Source organism: Eucyclogobius newberryi, unplaced genomic scaffold (genome assembly GCF_026437365.1).
Source record: "Eucyclogobius newberryi isolate DKJ021-1_F unplaced genomic scaffold, fEucNew1.0.hap1 SCAF_3, whole genome shotgun sequence".
Lineage (NCBI taxonomy): Eukaryota > Metazoa > Chordata > Actinopteri > Gobiiformes > Gobiidae > Eucyclogobius > Eucyclogobius newberryi.
Window position 1 is genome coordinate 10,107,113 of NW_027315945.1, and position 18,922 is coordinate 10,126,034.

At 38.9% G+C, this 18,922-nt stretch overlaps 2 protein-coding genes across 2 annotated transcripts; both read right to left on the bottom strand.

The window, feature by feature from the left end:
- Positions 1 to 1,866: 1,866 nt before the first annotated feature.
- LOC140373494 (protein CTLA-2-beta-like) lies at positions 1,867 to 7,142 on the bottom strand. Its single transcript, XM_072460017.1, has 4 exons — positions 7,067 to 7,142; positions 3,358 to 3,435; positions 3,161 to 3,283; positions 1,867 to 2,729 (listed from the first exon to the last, which is right to left on the bottom strand). Exons 2-4 carry the CDS (start codon positions 3,424 to 3,426, stop codon positions 2,688 to 2,690), a joined length of 234 nt encoding a protein of 77 aa, XP_072316118.1. The 5' UTR covers positions 3,427 to 3,435; positions 7,067 to 7,142; the 3' UTR covers positions 1,867 to 2,687.
- Positions 7,143 to 11,074: 3,932 nt separating this feature from the next.
- LOC140374054 (protein CTLA-2-beta-like) lies at positions 11,075 to 15,813 on the bottom strand. Its single transcript, XM_072460830.1, has 4 exons — positions 15,705 to 15,813; positions 14,260 to 14,397; positions 13,907 to 14,053; positions 11,075 to 11,089 (listed from the first exon to the last, which is right to left on the bottom strand). Exons 1-4 carry the CDS (start codon positions 15,708 to 15,710, stop codon positions 11,075 to 11,077), a joined length of 306 nt encoding a protein of 101 aa, XP_072316931.1. The 5' UTR covers positions 15,711 to 15,813.
- Positions 15,814 to 18,922: the final 3,109 nt, after the last annotated feature.

Here is an 18,922-nt window from a genome sequence, read left to right on the forward strand (position 1 = left end):
GAGAAGCAGTTGGCACTAAAAAACAGCCATGTTTCCTTCTCTCTGCCTCAGGACAGCCACAGTGTTGTAATCTCAGACTGAAGCTCTTGTCGACCCACAAGTACAAGTCTTCAGTCCTCAGCTGGACTCCCACAATCAGTTACACTGATGTCATTGGATTGAAGCAGGCCTATAGGCTACAATGTATTCCAGACATGGTCCTGTCACAAACATGGCTGACAGAGATATAAAAGACAATCCAACATGGCGTGTATCATTTGGCCGGCGCTATGAGCCACCTGCTGCTTCAGAAGACGCACCTGTTCTTGACAATCCAGTACTTCTTGCCTTTGACGGTCACTCCAAAACCCACTGCCAGCACGGCGTGATTGATGTCGTCTTTGTTACAACTGGGGTCGTAGTAGACACCTGGGCACAATGCGCATGACCAGCTGTAGCCCACTGCAAGCCTTTTCCCTATATTTGATGACCAGTTATTGGGTGAGCATGTGGTCTGCAAGTGTGCGATCAAAGCTTGTGACTGCAACAGCGCCACAGAGCGTGGAGCTTCATGAGCTAAGCTAAAAGAAGATAAATAAATGAAAAAAATGGAGGATAAAGTAGTTTCTTGTTTACTCTAGCTTTAGCTCCATGTCACTGTAACACAAACTTGGAATTGCTAAACACATTTTTGTGAATTGCTGAGATCGGCAGAAGAAAAAGTATTTTATAAAGAATCTTATTGTGTGACTTTCTCAAATTTCATGTCACACTTATGTTTCAAAATCTCAATGTCCAAATCCTAAATGTCCACTGCGGTTGTCTCACATCCTATCAGGATGTGCTGTAATGAACATTATGTTAGGACAAAGAACAACTAATGTATTATGAACCTAATCTGTCAAGGCCTTGTCCCCATTACTGGTGTAAGTGGTTTTTCTACTGTAGACGTGGCAGTCACGCCTCCTGGTTTAGTATCAAATGTGGGTTTCCTGTTTTGACTTCACTTAGTGACAGACAGAACTCTGGGAGGGACAGATTTCTTTTTACTTGTGTGTACTTGTAAACTAAATACATCATCATAATTGGACAAAAGACCATGCTCAAGTCTTTCAAGAAAAAATCCACGACAGAGCAGATCCCTGCGAGTCAGGATCTGCGTAGAAACACCGCTGATAACCGAAGTGTCCTGAGACGCTGCACAGTGAAGCAGTCTGGGACCAGGGCCTGTCGAAACATGGCTATGTACTTCTGCTGGATAAAAACATTTCTCAAACATATTTATTTAGGGAATTTCAAGGGTCAATACAATTTTTTTAATCATTCATAAATATATGTTTTGACATTCTGCTATTTAATGGTGTTGTTTTTCCGGGAACAAGAGTCACAGGGTGCTAAACAGTCACATGCCAAAACTGACTTTAAGTTTAGCTCACTTAAAATATTTCTCAAACCTTCAGAAATGGTGTTAGGAATACAACTGTGGCGATCAGGCGTGGTTTCATATTTACAGTAAAGAGTAGGCGTAAATCTCGTTTCCTTCCTTGTCACATTCCGCACCTTTCCAAACAGGTTCTGAACAAGCACATGACGGTGACTCTGCACATTTTTACTGGCTATATTATATCCTGCATCAGTATTTATTATCTGGGGAAATTCACAGCACCTGTTTTCTTGTATTTGTGATTGATTGATTGATTGATTGATTAGGATGACGTTGCACCTTTTTCTGGGGCTGTAATGCCAAGCAGAAATGACTTAAGAACCCTACAATGAATGTGCTATTGTGAATGAAACTATAAGATTTAGGTCATTTCATGAACAATGTGAAATGTCAAAAACTAAAAGAATGAATGAACAATTGGCCACCAGTACACCTACAAATATGTCTTTAATGGAAAAAGACAAGTCCTTTGGCCCTCACGGAAGACATTTTCTTCTTTAAACTTCACCTATTCAGGCAAAGCAGGTTTATTTGTAGAGCACAACGTGTACACAAGGCATTTGTACTTCACACAACAGGAAACAACGCAGTAAAATATAGAAATCACAAAACAGTTCAAGACATAAAAGGGAGTTCAAATCAAATCATTTCAATCATTTAAAGTGTTATAAAAACTGTGGATGCCATACTTTTTGAACTTTTCTGTAAATTTACCACACATAAAACACTGTATTAACTACAATGAGAAATGTAAAACCAAACTAAATAAAAGTGTTTCTAAAAATCAAACTACCGTGACCAACAAGTCTTAAAGTAGACTATGATGTGAACAGATTTTTCTTCAAAGTATTCATACATTCTCCAATTCATTTCGACTCAGGCTTGTCTGAAGCATATCTCTGGCGCCCTCTGTCGTTCTTATATGGGATGAACAAATACAATTTTTTGATTTGACTACTAAAGAAAACCAAACACTTTACTTTTACTGTAACTTTTTTGCATAATCACAGCTGTTCACTTGGGCTCGGCCAATGTCATAATTGTGAGCATTTATTACCAAATTGTATAACATTTTAAAAATGCAAAACAAAAAGGAATAATACAAGGGGAAAAGATGTACTTACAACATTGCATACACAAGATCACTGGATGGGTGAGGAATTATGAAGAATTTATATTTATACCTGAATATTTGGAGGGCTAGACTACTATTTATACTTTCACCGCTGTTCCTTAATGTTCCTCAGGGCGGACCTCGTCTTCGTCACTTGCATCGTTGACACCCACAAGCACTTTCGTCTGGTTTCTGCAAAACACACACAATAAGACTTGTCTTCAAAATCTTAACATTTGGCACGATGGGGTCAAACTACATTTACTTATATTTATTACTTTATTTTTGAAAATAACATTATTTTTTGTAATTTATTTTATTATTTTTCTACATTTTGTGCATTTTATACCACAATATCAAGACGACGTGCCATGAAACACTCTGAATACAACTTTGAGCGAGTTGAGTCATGGGCTTGAGTCAAATTATTATAATTTTTTTTACGTTGTTTTTGAGCATTTTTTCCAAATTATATTCTAATTCACTTAATTTAATTTACACAACATTTTTAAATGATGAGATCAAATAAGATAGTAGCAATAATAGTGAGTCAAACCAACATCAACATTATTTACTTTAGTCGGATATACACGGATATACTGTTAGTCACCATGTGCGCTCACCAGGTCAGAGAACTGGTTGATGCCCTTCCACCAGGTGTGCTTGCCCTCATCCGCCTCCTTGTTGTGGATCTCAACTTCTTTCAGTTTAGCCTCCCACAGACCTTTGCGGATCACGTCTTCCTCCTGACGGTAAAGGAGAAACATAAATGTGTTCAAAATGTAATTGTTTCTTTTGTTTAGAGGAAATAATCACTCACCGGCTCATATGCTTTATTAAACTTTTTCTTGTATTCTTCCCATTGGGCGTCCAAGTCTTGATCGGCCATCTTGTGAGTCTGCACAGGTACGGCAACAAAGTAAAGTAAAAATAACATTACATTTCAGTTTTGACTTGACTGGGCTCTGGTCGGCTCTAGATTTGGGTGATATTAACTAAATTAAAACATCATGATATTTAGTAAGCTGGTCCTGAGCTGCTGCCACCGTGGGCCGCACATATTCATTGATACTTTTTAGTGACATTACTGTGTTATTTGGAACACTTTTCTCCTCAGATATGATGGAATTCTGTAAGGCCCTAATGCAGGGGTGTCAAACATACGGCCCGTGGGCCGCATCCGGCCCGCCGAACATTTTGAATTAATATTTGTTTTAAAAAGTTAAAAAAAAAAAAAAAAAATCGTTCATAGAACCATAGTTACATCCGTAACCATTTTTATTGCTAAAACTACATGTCCCACAATGCCGCTGGTGGCCGCCCCTCCCCGCGTGGCTCGTTACTGATGTGTGTACTGGCGAGGGAGAAGTGCTGAGGGAAGTAAGACGCGCGTTTGCGCACTTTACAGCACTTACGCACCTCAGAACAGAGGTCTGAGCGAGGACAGAGATGTGTGGTTTGGAAACACGTGGAAGAAAGAAAAGAGACGCTTTTGTGGATGTTAGAGCTGTGCTAAAAGTGGAGCTAATGTGGAGCTAACAACAAGAAAACTAACTTCTGTTATGATGCTCTGAGGAAAACATCCTCTACAAACCTGGACAGATCAGGATCCACAGGTAAAAACACAGGTGTAATAAAGTCTGCACATGACTGTCCACACTAATGTGACTGTGTCCACACTAATGTGACTGTGAACACACTAATGTGACTGTGAACACAAACACAATGCACTCATTTGAGTCACTACATGAATCATTTTGTCACTGAGATCAACTGAAACTATGAAAATAGCGAGCTCATATTGAGCTTGAGCAGAAACATGAACATTTCACATCAGAAATCACATCAAAAGTCCAAAGTTCCTGTTCCTCCTGCTGCATGAATATGGACTCAAGTCTTTCACCTGCTGCACATTTGTGCAACAGTCTCCACAACTATTACTAGGCTTATATTTTTTATTGTTTTATTTTGTACATAATATTTGGCCCACGATTTGACAAAAGAGTTTGGTTTGATGGAACACTGTGGCTCATGCACTTATTCTGTATTTTCAAGGGCCAGAGGCATAACTTAACCTCCTAACTTAAACGTTCCCACGTGTGTTTGTATTTAGTGGTGAGTCAGTTCAGGTGTACAGAGAACTACAGAGGACTACACAGACGTGGAAATGTTAGTTAATACATTTAAAAGGTTTTTTAGATCTTGAGACATTTATTTTGTTTTTCTGTTCCAAATACCTATTTAACAATATTTGACAATAGACTAAATGTTTATCTTTGTAGATCAACTGTGATCTGAAGTTGTAATGCATATAAACTGAAGCACAGTATTGGTGAAATTACACTTGTTTTTCTTAATACATTTCAGTTTATGAGAACAAACGTTTTGTAATTTTTTGTTAATCGATCCAGTAATTGCCTCAAAAACAGCGTTGGAAATTCGGCCCGCGGCCCAAAATGAGTTTGACACCCCTGCCCTAATGGGATAGCCTGGAAAATTACATTTCTCAATATTTTTCATACAGCTCACTATCAGCCTGGTGATCGGTCTCATCTCCTTGACTTCTGATGGCCATGATTGACAGGTGGTTTAGCCAATCTGGGACACAGAAGGAAGGCCCATACAAATCAAAACAGACAAGGCTGCTTAAGGGGGAAAATGAAAGTGAAGAAATATCACAGGGACTGAAAAACAGAGATAGCCAGACTGATGAATATATAATAAAGTTGGACTGCTGCAAACGTTAAAAGTGAACTAGTTCTGTTTTTCATATTTTATGTCATTAAAATTAGGTACAGCGCCTTAGCAAACAGCTGTTTTGTTGATGGAGCTCTGGAATCCCATAGGTTTCTTTCGCATAGCATCACACAATTCTAGAATGCCTAGAATTATTTCAGTGGAGACAATACAAGAAACTAGATTATGTGCAATGGCTGAAGCCATTGCGAGTGTCTGCTCTCTTGCGTCAAAGTACTACATGTGTGTAGTAAAGACTTTATTCTGGTTAGGCTCGAGCCATGGAATGCTCGAGTCTATTGTTCTTCCCCTGGGGCCGTGGAGCCGGGCCGTGGAGCCGGGCCATGTGGATCCACACAGCAAGCTCCATTTTATTTGAGTTCGGGCCGAGCCAATCGCGTCTATGTCCCCATGTGTGACTCATCTAAGTTGAGTGTGTGACTTTCATCTATGTTGAGGGGGTCAAAAATGCCCGATTATGAATATGAAGAATAGGAATAATAGGAATAAGAAACTAGAATAAAGAATATTAGAATAAAGTCTACAGATTAAAGAATATTCTTTAGACTTTAATCTTTAAAGTCTCTTTTGCTCCAGTACTAGTTTGTTTAAGCTGAAGTTGTGTAATGTAGTGTTGTAATAATAACTTTATGATTTTATGTTAAACAGAGAGAAACAGAGACGCATGCACAGGTGCTGAAACACATCACACCCTGGCTCTATCAGCATGTTCTTTAAAGTCTCCCAAAGGTCAACTGTAACTAGCAGACAGTTGTCTAGTTTCAACTTGCAGAGCTCTTCCTGTTTTGAGCGCATCTGCAGGAAGTCCACGCCTTTGCAAAAGAGATATAATTTCTGATCAAGTGTTTGCAGAAATCTGTATCCTGTCTGAAAGAGCAAACACCGTAAAAGGAGACCCCCTGGACAACGGTCGTTGGGTGGAGCCAGGGGCAGGACCAGACTCAACCTTCATGAATATTCATAACGTCTTTTTATATTGTCACGCGCAAGGGGAGAGTTCGAGTTCCTCTTAAGAGATGGACTAAATCCTACGTGTGTCACAGTTTAAGAAAATAAAATTGCTGGTTCCGGGGGCAAATCTGAGGAGGGGTGAAACAGCGCAATGGAGAATAAAGATGACTCAAACATGCATGAATCACTCTAAACATAACTCAAACGAGAGAAGGGAAAACAATTATAATATGGTTATTAAGCTCCTAAAAGTTGATTTTGCACATAGGTCTCCATATATTTATAATTTCTGCCTTTTCACATCAAACAAAAACTGGGACAATGTTCAATGTCTTCTCTGCCAGCACAAATAAACAAAAGCCTTGGAAAGTGGTGCCATTATTCAACCCCAAAGACATGATCGTTGTCAGTTGAAAGCACTTCAAGCCATAAGATTAATATTGCAAGTTTGTGGGGCAATCCCAAACAAATAATGAATTCAACACATATGGATTTCTCTTTTGGCTATTTCTCAAAACAGTGAATCTCCCATATTGTTACAGTACATAGTTCCCTGCCCACTGTCTGAGATCATGACATCATCACATTCTATGGGCGTGTGGGGTCTGGCATATGTGCTCTGACTGCTTAACCACACAAGGGAACGGCGACCAGTCCTGGGAAACACAAACATGTCCTCAGTTCACCCGGCCCTGCTGTATGGGAATGATTGCAGCTCGTGCTCATGGCTTGCAGAACTGCCTGTACATAACCTTTACAGGCTACTTCATTTGAATGTATGTAGGCTAATATGTTTAGGAGAAAAAGAATACTATGCCTACCTTTAAGTCTGAAGTAGTGCTCCTAGTCCAGATTCCACGGCTGATTTGTCTGGATTTACAGCTAGCCCATTTATGGCAGGACTCTGAGGGGGAGTGGTTAATGACTGTATTTCCCAGCAGAGAGTGGGATGATTCATGCGTGAATCATGGATGAATTGAATTAACTGGAAAGAGTACTGCTATCTTAGTGGCCTGTCCATTGGAACTGCAGCTAAAAAAGAATTCCTCCGACCCAGAATGCCTTTCCATGTGCACGATGTAATGAAAAACTGCTTGTGTCGGGCTGACAGGGCCCTGCAGCTTTCAGAAATGTCAGATACAGCAGAATTTTTTGTTAACCTCTTTTTGGGTCATTCACTTTTTCCCAGTTTAGAATTCTTCACTTGTTTTTAAATCACATTTCAAGCCGCAAAATATTTAACAATTTTCATCAAACTGCTTGTTATATTCTTCACAGTTTATTGCTGAGACTACTTTTTATATGCAGCATCTCACTCATAATTCATGTTGTAGGCCCATGGACATTTAGCTTTCATGGTTTACAAATGCCAGTAGTTAGTTAAACAGATATTTGGTGTTAGTTGTGTTTTGTCATTAACGCAGCTTCCCTTTTCATTTTGCTATTGTCTCTCACTAACAACCACAAAACAAGAATAAAATGTCAATCAGGAAAGGCAAGGATATAACTTTAAATCAGCTTTATTGTTCAGATCAGTCACTCAGAGGCTAATACAAAATTCAAACATAAGAAGGCCTTTGTGAAAAACAACTTTGCATTCAGAATTCTATTTATAAGCTACACTTTGTTTAGCTGTCAAAGTCTAAGGCTTATGACTGGCTTAAATGATATACATTCAATACGTTATGCTCAGTGTTTGGAAGAATATTTTTATAGTTACAGAATACTGAATGCCTGCATCTTGTGAATCTTGTGTTTTCTTTTCTCTCATTAATTCAGTGCGCTTCAAAGATGATCTGATACAGCAACATACTCATCTAATTCTAGAAATGTAATCTGTATTCTGAATACAACCAAATGAAAGAGTCTCTATTCAGTGCACAGTTACTCAAATTTTGAATTCGGTATTTTCCTGTATTCACTTCCCAAACTGATTATGCAAAAAGGGCGGTTTTGTGAGCAGGTATAGGAATTAAACATAGGCTATAACATTACAGATTACATACAGTACAAGCAGTTTAATTACACATTTAAATACAGTATCAGCAGGATACAAATGGACGGCTCCACCTTGATATAAAAGCATCAGATTCATGTTCTCATTTCACCTGGACTGGGACAAATCGGGGCAAAGCACTTCCAAACACGCAGCGCCCACTGTCACCTTCAAATCCTCCTCCTCGTGCATTCTCCTCACTGATACTAAAATAATGTTGAATTGCTTTGAAAAACATTGCTCAGAAAAGTCAGAAAAACATGTTGTTCTTTGTAAATCCATAAAGTCACTCTCTCCCCTCGATATTCCAAGTGCATCCACAGCCAAGTCGCGAGGTGAAATCAAAAAGTGAAGCTGGGCCCTCTCAGAGCGCTGGCATTTGGAAACATTTCACAACTTTAGTTTACACACTAAATGCTGAATATGTCCAAAAAAAAAAAAATGGAAGCAAAACTCAAATCCCGCTGCAAACAAAGTTGTGACCAACATTTATCCCGGTGTTGAATATCATCCAGCCCCCAGAATATCATCCAGCCCCCAGAATATTATCCAGCCCCTCAGAATATCATCCAGCCCCCAGAATATCATCCAGCCCCCAGAATATCATCCAGCCCCCAGAATATCATCCAGCCCCCAGAATATCATCCAGCCCTCAGAATATTATCCAGCCCCTCAGAATATCATCCAGCCCCTCAGAATATCATCCAGCCCCTCAGAATATCATCCAGCCCCCAGAATATTATCCAGCCCCGAGAATACCATCCAGCCCCCAGAATATCATCCAGCCCCCAGAATATCATCCAGCCTCCAGAATATCATCCAGCCCTCAGAATATTATCCAGCCCCTCAGAATATTATCCAGCCCCCAGAATATCATCCAGCCCTCAGAATATTATCCAGCCCCTCAGAATATTATCCAGCCCCCAGAATATCATCCAGCCCCCAGAATATCATCCAGCCCCCAGAATATTATCCAGCCCCCAGAATATCATCCAGCCCCTCAGACTATTATCCAGCCCCCAGAAAATCATCCATCCAGCCCCTCAGAATACCATCCAGCCCCCAGAATATCATCCAATAAATAATAGAGCCAATATTCAGTGACATGTCATGTGATCCTGCTGAGAACAGCACTCGTCCCAGTGTAAGTGATCAATTTGTAAAAAAAAGAGATTGAGAATTAGAAAGACCATTACAAAAATAACACGATATAAATAACAAAATCACAACAATTAGAGATAAACTAAATTCAATTACTCTCACTATTAGCCCTGAACAAGCCCAAGCTGTAAAACTAGTGTCCCATATAAATCCTCAGTAACTCTAGAAAGGTTCATTGCTGTTGAACAAGCAGAGATAACTTCAGCCATTATGTCCTCTGAAACATCAACTTGTGTCCTAGACCCCATTCTAAGCAGACTCCTCAAAGACGTTCTCCCCTTAATTATAGATTCTATTCTTAATACAATAATTATCAATTCGAAAGTGGATATGTTCCACAGTCCTTCAAACATGCAGTCATTAAACCATATTTGAAAAAGCCTAATCTTGATCCTGACTTATTGGTAAACTCTAGACCTATTTAAAATCTCCCCTTTGTTGTAGTTAAACAGCTTTGTCTCCATCTACAGGACAATAACTTTCCGATAAGTTTTCCAGTCATGGTTCAGAGCCCACCACAGCACTGAAACTGCACTAGTTAAAGTCACAAATGATTTGTTATTAGCTGCTGATGATGGACTGGTCTCAATCCTGGTTCTGTTGGACCTCAGTGCAGCGTTTGACACCATCGACCGCAACATTCTACTGAAGAGGTTAGAATGTGATGTAGGTGTCGGACAATCCTCAGCTGGTTCACAAAAAAAAAGGTCATTGTACGAGACCCTAAACGTCACACTGGACAATGTCAGAGTAGCCTCCAGTTCTACTGTAAGAAACCTTGGAGTCTTCTTTGACCAGGAGCTCATATTCAAAGTGCTTATAAATCAAGCCTATAAAACGCCTATTTCCATCAGCGTCATATAGCTAAAATCAGAAAAATCCTGCCTAAAAGTAATGCTAAAAAAAGTATCCATGCATTTGTAATGTCTAGATTAGACTACTGTAACTCCCTGCTTGCAGAGTGTCCTAAAAGCTCCATAAAAAGCTTTCTAACTAAAAGAAGAGACCACATTATGCCGGTACTCGAGTCTCTGTCACTGGTTCCTGTTGAGTTTAGAATCAAATGTAAAATTATTCCCCTGAAGCCATAAATAAAATGGCCCATCCTACCTCAAAGATACTAATGCTATAGAACCATATCATTCAGGCAGAGCTCTCAAAATGCTGGCCTTCAGGTGGTCCCAAGAGTCTCTAAAAGCACAGTAGGAGGTAGAGCGTTTAGTCACCAAGATCCTGTGTTATGGAATCAGCTCCTGTCCATGTTAAAGGCCGACGCAGTCTCTTCATTTAAGACCAGGCTTAAAACCTTCCTCTTTGAAATTGCTTATGGTCAGGCCAGTTAGGAACAGAAATAAAAACCTACAGTTTCCCAGCTACGCTGCCCTAGGAGCAACTATGGCAGCTTGAGCACTAACGTCTGCTTCCTCCTACTTTTGCCTATATAGTTCTGTTTCTTGCTGTTCACATGTTTTTCTCCTTCTTCTACTCCTCTCCGGGAGTGCTACTGGGAGTGCTACACTGCTGATGCTGCTCCAGTGGTAAATGCACCTTAGATGCCCCATATCACGGCCCCTGCCCGAGAAACACTTTCTACACTAGATGAACCACCCTCTCTCCTCCTGAGTGGTTCTGGACCCAAAGTCTTTCTGTCTGTGGGAATAGGATCTCTCCTTCACTGTGGTTCTCCCTGGGAACAGGGAAAGTGTTTTTGTGAGGATTCACACAAACAAACTGAACAGGATCATCAACCTGATACGTATGAAGCTAAAAACAACACAACTCCAAGTATAGGGGAACAATGTTATGACACAGATAGAAAAGGGGACATTTAGCATAATGTCTGTGTTAATGTGATTTGATTTCATCTTGAACTTGATGAAAAAACCCCATGTAAGACAGAAACAAACACAAAACAGGTCAAGACATTTTTATACAAGCCTCTATATTTTATGAAATATTAACACATGTTGGTCATATCTTAATACAGTAGCAATTACATCTACCACATTGGAATAATTCTCTTTGAATTGTCTGACACTGGGCTTGAATTATTAGACCTGATGAATTATTATGTGATGCAAATGTAGTATGTTGTATATGAATTTTGCTGGAGGCAGGATTATTGCTTTTGAACAAATGGAAATGTATCAACTGTATTGCCAAAGTATGTTGCAGTTGCATCATTATTTCATGTATTTTAAATAAACATGATCAAATCATACTGGGCAATGGGCAAAACCAGGACGGTGAACCATCCCCCCCTGCTTTCCGCTCATGACGATGTCACACCGTTTTTTTTTATAGCTTTGGCCCTCTGTCTCTCTTAAGTTTAGCCCCAATAGTTCAAGCCGTAATTGTTCCAGTTGAGAGGCAGAGGAAAAGCACAGCCCTTTTGTCGTTCTGCTTCAGTCTACAATGAGATACAGCAGCTTCGAGCCATGTCTCTGCTAACAGATGAACATTTGTACCTCACCTAAGGGCCATCTGTAACTCACCCTGTCACTGAGCTCGGTCATGTTCAGCCTGTATGGTCTGCTTCTCTGTTGTGGGCCTCCACCATCCTGAGCATGGCCTCCTCTCGCTTGTACATGAACAAGTAATAAGAATAAACAAGCTGTTTGTAGCTTGATGGTATGGATGCAATTTAGTGTTCACAAACTAATAATAGAAAATAAACTGCTGACAGAAACCCAGTTACATATAGGCACGTAACTGTGGAAATAAATTGTAAGAAAATAAGATTATTATTATTGCCATCATGCGTAATGGGGGAAAAAAAACAAAATTTAGCATAAAATACGTACATAAGCATCAATAATTTGTCACATAGCATTATAAAGGTAGAAGAATTTCATTTAAACATTATATAAATGTATCTCCAGATATGAGGTAAACAAGTTCAAATCAAATATTGCTTTTAATCATAGCATTGTAATGTTGATTTATTCCTAATAATAAAAACATATAGATAAAGTTATTTGATCAGAAAGAAGATCGAGCCTTGCACTTTGGGTTGCCAGGTCATTAATGAAAATCAGTTCGAAAAATTGTGTCGAACTGAATGAACTCTAAACTGATTGTACATTTTATTTTAGAAAAATGGTTACTAGCTCAGTGAGGAATTTATGGATGTTCGTACTGTATATAGGCTTGTCCTTATACTAAGAAGGACAAAAAAAAAAGGTGTATGTGGCCTCTATCGGCAGATTAAAGCACAGGTTCAGTTGTGATGGATTTATTTTCAAACAGTAGAGTGCAGGCTACATACTCTCTCTTTAACCGAACAAGCGAAAAATGTAAGTCCTTTTTGACACTGACCGGCCCCACTATACACTTTCCATTCTTCAAACTGGGATTTAGCTTTACAATACGCTCTGGACAACTCAGCACTGGAGTGACGAGCAGCAACAAGCACAGATGTCTTGTAACAGTAAAAAAACACACACTAAATGTTTCTTTTGTTTGCCTTTTGTTTGTTTGTGGTGTCCAGGTTCTGCAGCTGCATAGTTCATTTAGTTGGATATTATGAAACTGACAACTGCATCCGTAGAATTATCTGGAACGGCAAATATTTACATAGTTGATCAGCTGAGTTAACCTTTTCTTCACAATTATTGTGAAATATGTTCATCTTTTTCTTCTCTGAGGCAAAGTCATGGGCGCAAAAATAGATTGAAATACGGTTAATTAAAGCTTCTAATAATGTTTACTACGCAATTAAAAATCGAAGCAGCTCATTAGCCCTTGATCACACACAACATTTAGCTATGTGCTTGTCTTTAGACTTATTTTTGTGCAGCTATACTTGTTTTGGGATTTTTCTCGAAGACTCAGTTGCTCGTTTCTCTGTATTTTTGCCCACCCTGACGGACATGATGCATGCTGAAGAAAGCAGAGACGAGATGTCGTAGGCTCCAATCAGCTCTACTTCTTCAGTTTACCATTTCAGTACTGTGCCATGACGGTACTGCCCCACACTTCAGGTTTTGTCCTTGTACCGAGGGAAGTTTCACACAACAAAATAAAGACCAAGTCAAGATCAAATCAACATTTTTTTTTTTTATTAAAGACAAAGTTTTAAGAAGAAGAAAAACAATGTGTTCAAAATATGATGTATGCAGTACAATAAATGTTACAAACCTTATTAACACTGAGGATTATTCTTAATTACTGCTGTTTTATGTCGTATAGGCACACTTGTCTCAGAGAGACCCAACCAACGTCATGCTTGTGCTGTTCAGGCTGGTGCTGTTATCATCAATCATCAAAATTGGGGGAATGTATATGTGTCTCTCCAGATCTCTCGCTGGAGGTAGACCACATCCTGTGTGTTTTTCTTCGTCTTTCTACAACAAGAGACAACAATAATTGGCAATGTTCTTTCTGTCTAAAGTCTAAAGTGTGTAACGTTTACGTAAAGCAGTGGAAACTAGTCCGTTCATACGGAGTGAGCGCTGCCAAGCAATAGCATGGTGTGAATGGAATATGTATTATAGTTTTGGACCTGTCTAATCTGTCCGTAGCTCACCAGGTCACTGAAGTGGTTCATGCCCATCCAGAACGAGTGCAGACCCTGGTCTGCCTCCTTGTTGTGGGCCTCCACCCTTTTACGTGTCTTCTCCCAGATGGCTCTGCGCTCCGCCTCTTCCTCCTGACACACACAAATTATGATTACAGATATAATTATGATACACTTGATAATAACAATATTTTCTTTGATAACAAGTCTTGAGGGTTTTGTGTTGTCGTTCTTAATAAATAAATTATAAATGAAGACAATTGTTCAAGTTGTAAAACATATTCCTCTGTGAAACAGCGAGGAGAGATGGTTTGATTCAGTGTTTCCGTGACACTGACCGGTGTGCTGTACACTTTATCATGTGTCTTCTTCCATTCTTTAAACTGTAGGTCCAGGTCTGTATCTGCCACTGGAAGACTCAGCACTGAGCTGAGGAACAGCAGTGTGCACAGGGGAAGCAGCAGCATTCTGTAACACTGACACAACACGTTCACATACTATGTTCTGTTTAACTGCACCCACTTTTCTAGAGAAACATGTGACGTTAGCAACAAACTACAAATTGCTGTCAGATGTAAATTCAAAGTAAGCTATGTAGCGCTGGAATATTAAAGTACCTATGACAGGTTGGGCGATTGAACTAAAATGCCGTTAAATATATTTAGAATTTTTCTAAAATATATAAAAATGTTTTTTTAGGTTTATAATTTCACTTCCTGTTTGTGATTGATGACATCACACGAGGAAATTACCCAGCAACTACCGGGCAAAAACTCATCTAATGTCAGAATTATTTTAATTCGACAAATAAAAATATAAGAAAGCTACTTTTGTTGTTGTTAAATTAATGTTTAGAGAATCAAAAACGTTGTTTCTTTGTGTAAATTCTGCATAAACTTTGACTGGAACGAGTGTCTCTAGTGTGATGTCACTTTCTGTCATTTTCTACAGATTTTTCAATGTTTCCTCCACAAAAAATTACTCGATTGTTGTAAAACTATCATATACAACAGGTATAAATACACTAAATAAAGTCAAAACGAGAAAATCGTAAAAACCTGTCACCCCAGCTTGCACATGTGCATCAGTAGAAAAGTAATTCATCGATTCAAGTGATTGCGATGCCTCTGGATTTGAGGTTAGTTGCAATGGTATTGCCTCGTTTATTATAAGAAATGCATCTTAAAGGTGGTATGGACGATTTTTTTCAGCAAATTTTTAATCATATTTCCTCGTGGCGTGGATAAATCATTAGTCCTGCCACGTATCAATCATAAAACGCACCTACCGCTCACCTGCAGCCGCGTCAGGCTCGTCCCCACGTTTCCGCGTGCCTAAGCGCATGGATCTATCATAATATAGTTCCCTCAGTGTACGGGGCAAAATGAAGACGGAGAAAGACAGTTTGAGCTGACGCAGAAGTGGACAGAAATCTACGGGAGACGAGAGATGCGATGCGCTCCGTTGCGCTAATAAACAAACGCACGTGTGTGTTGTATCAGTCCGCACAGGGGAGTGCACATGCGCACTTCCGCCTGCGTTCTCAAATCGCCGAAAAATCGTCCATGCCGCCTTTAAATTAATCGGATCAGAAGTGTATGGAGGTGCATATCGTATCGGACAGAGAGTGGAGATTCCCATCACTAATGACTAAAAACACACTTTTCTTTTGAATTTCATTTGAAACTTGAAACAATTGTGTTAATTGTCTCTCCAAAAAGTAATAACCAAATGACCCTCTAGTCAGATAATAGTAAATAATGTGAAGAAAAGTTCAGCTTACCTTCATCCACCTCTGTAGGCCTCTGCCTCTGGTCAGGAGGCGTCGCACTTATTTATATAACTACACTTTAGAGGCAGCCGGTGTAGAGGAGGAGTCTCTTATTTTACTGGAATAGTAAATATTTGAGTCCCAGAGCTTTGATTACAGACGGTCTGAAGTCCACAAACATCCAACAGTGAAGCAAAGTTTCTGTTTGTCAAATACTTGCTGCATACTAATACTTGCTGCATACTAATACTTGCTGCATACTAATACTTGCTGCATACTAATACTTGCTGCATACTAATACTTGCTGCATACTAATACTTGCTGCATACTCGCAGGCCTTTCCTTCCTGCTGCTGTCAAACTTTACAATGAACACTGTTAACCCTGAATTTGTGTCATTCAGCTTCATACTCATGTGCAATACTGTTATAATCATGTGCAATACTGTGACATAATATCAATCATCCTGGTGTAATATTTTCTGTCAGTAGAACAGCTTCAAACTGTAAATACGTGTGTATAATGTTTGTATTATTTTTATTTACATTTATAGTTGAGTTAAATATATTTATACAAATTTAAGTATATTTTTAAGGAAGTTTTTTATTATTCCACTTTTTTCTAATCTGTGATTCTGTTCCCAATGGACCTGTTTTAGATATTACAATATTGCGTTTTACAATGAACAAAATTAATCATTATTATGTTATCGTTTTTAGGGCAAGCTTTAGTTGTTAAACGTTTAACTAATGGAGATTTTAAAATTGTAAATATTAAACTTAGCGTTCATTCAAAATAAATCTGATATTATAGTGTGATAAATGTTATGACACAGCAGTTTATTGATTGATTAGTTTATTTTTTTTATATTTTTCCAATGCATCCCAATGGATGTTTGGCAAATCTGTCCAGTAATGCTAGGTTTTTGACCGAACAAAACTGGAGGTGCCCCTGCTCCCCGTCCAAAGTCCCGCTGGTGCATTTGTTTGTCTCATTCTTCAGCTGAGCCTTAAATTGGCCCAGAGTCAATATGTCTGGAGCAGCACACGCTTTGCTTCTTTCTTCTTAGGACAAGAGACAGACAGTCACAATAATATTTGAGAACAAGTTGTTGAAATGAACACAATTATCCTGGCTTTTTGTGTGATGCGTTTTTACATGGATGAGAATAACCAAAAACATACCAACAGTGTATCCTGGCCATTTACAGGGTGGGATTAGGCATTTGTATTCATCATATTACCAAAAATAAACCTTACACCTAAGTAACTATGAAATAAGTATAAGTACATGTTTTAGTTAGAATGCTATATGGTCTCTGGTCAATGGGCACATCCTCTATCAATGAACCTTTGGGGAATTATTTGGTAGTACTTTAGTGTAAAAAATTATATTGTTCATCGAATGGATTAACTCTCTCTACACTAGATGAGGTGAGGTTTCTACTTTTTCCAACTGTTTTTTTTTTTGTAGTATTTTCTTGGTGAGAAGAGTGTCTAAGGACAGAGGACGCTGGGGCCTGCTGTTGGTTCAATCAATAACTCTGGAACGCCCACCAAGTCTTCCAGCCTGTTTGAAACATGATGAGATATTCATATCATCTAAAAGTAAAAGCAAAACCAAAATGACACTGACCAGTGTGCTGTACACTTAATTATGCGTCTTCTTCCATTCTTCAAACTGTTAGTCCAGGTCTGTATCTGCTACTGGAAGAGGAACAGCAGTGTGCTCAGGGGAAGCAGCAGCATTCTGTAACACTGACGCAACTGCTGCCCTCCAACACAGCTATGTTTTTTTTTTTTTTTATCTTACCTAAGTTACAGTTTGTTCTAGATTGAAATATAATCAAAGCTATTTTAATTTGAAAAAATGTTAGCTAATGAAAATATGTGATTATATGACAATATTCTATTTTAAGGTTTTGTTTATTGTATTTGAGTCATAAACTTGCAACAGACCATATATTTAATTTAAGGTAGGAGATACAGAGGTAGTATATAAAAAGTAAATATCAGCATTCATCTTTCTGAATATGGTACCTCCTTTAGTCTCCACAGTCGATAAAAGCCCTCACCCCCGACCGTTTCGGGAACGAGCCCCGCGAAGAGCACACCTCTAATCCCCCCGCCTACATCAACCCTCCCCCACAAACAGTACCAACTTTATGTTACTTAATTTAACATTTTCACGGCCGCACGGTTCGAGGTAGAGTTATGTCCCCACTGGCTTTCTATGTTCAGTGAGATGTGGAGAATACGTGTGCCAAATTTTAACTGTTAATTGACAAAGCAAATGTTTTCATCCCATTCAAATGCCTAAACCAAAATGCATGAAAGCCAGCGGCAGTGTTTGTCAGGTTGCCACGGTAACACGCTTGCAGCTAGACATATGCCATCATTCGCTTTTTTGTTTAGAATGGTAGGAAATGAAGATAAGTTTGCTTGTTTGTTCGGGAGCAGGACCACACCCCTTTCACGCCCCTTCCTGCGGCTACACTATTTAGGCATCCAGGTAACACACATCGGCATTGGTGACTTCATGCCCCTCTCTCCAAATCTCTTCTAATTATTATTCTAATTTATTTCCTTTGATGGGAGTATCGAGGCCCCAAAACTGCATCAATTTCTGTTCATTCGTGTTGTGTTAATTTGTGTTATGTCAATAAACACTTTGCATTGTAGCTGGGCATGTGGTCCTTGATAGTGAAGGATGTCTATGTCAAATTTAATTTTGTTTATGTCAAAGTCATTTTTTCCATCCCGTTGAAAATGCTTGTAAACCAGAACGCATGCAAGTCTATGGCAATATTTTTCAGATTGCCACGGTAACATGCTTGCAGATAGAGGTGTGCCGTCCTTGGATTTTTTTGTTCAAAATGGCAAAAAGGTCTGTCCCAAATTTGATTTGTCCAAGTCAGTATATATTTTGTATTTAATTAAAACGTTCAAGGGGGCGTTGTAGCCTGAGCATTTGTAAAATATAGCTATATGTATTAATATCATTGCGGTCAGTTCATCATTTTGCACAAAATGTATATTTGTGCCGGGAAATATCTCCTGCCAGTGATACGCAAGTTTTAACACTTAAAAAAAATTATCAATTCATATTTTTTTGTTAATGAGCTTATCAAAAATCAAAATAATTACCTCTAATTGCACATGGGTGTAGTTCATTTAGACAAATGTTCAAGCCTTTTGACTGAAAATCCAAGGTAAAGTATGAGAAGTAAAA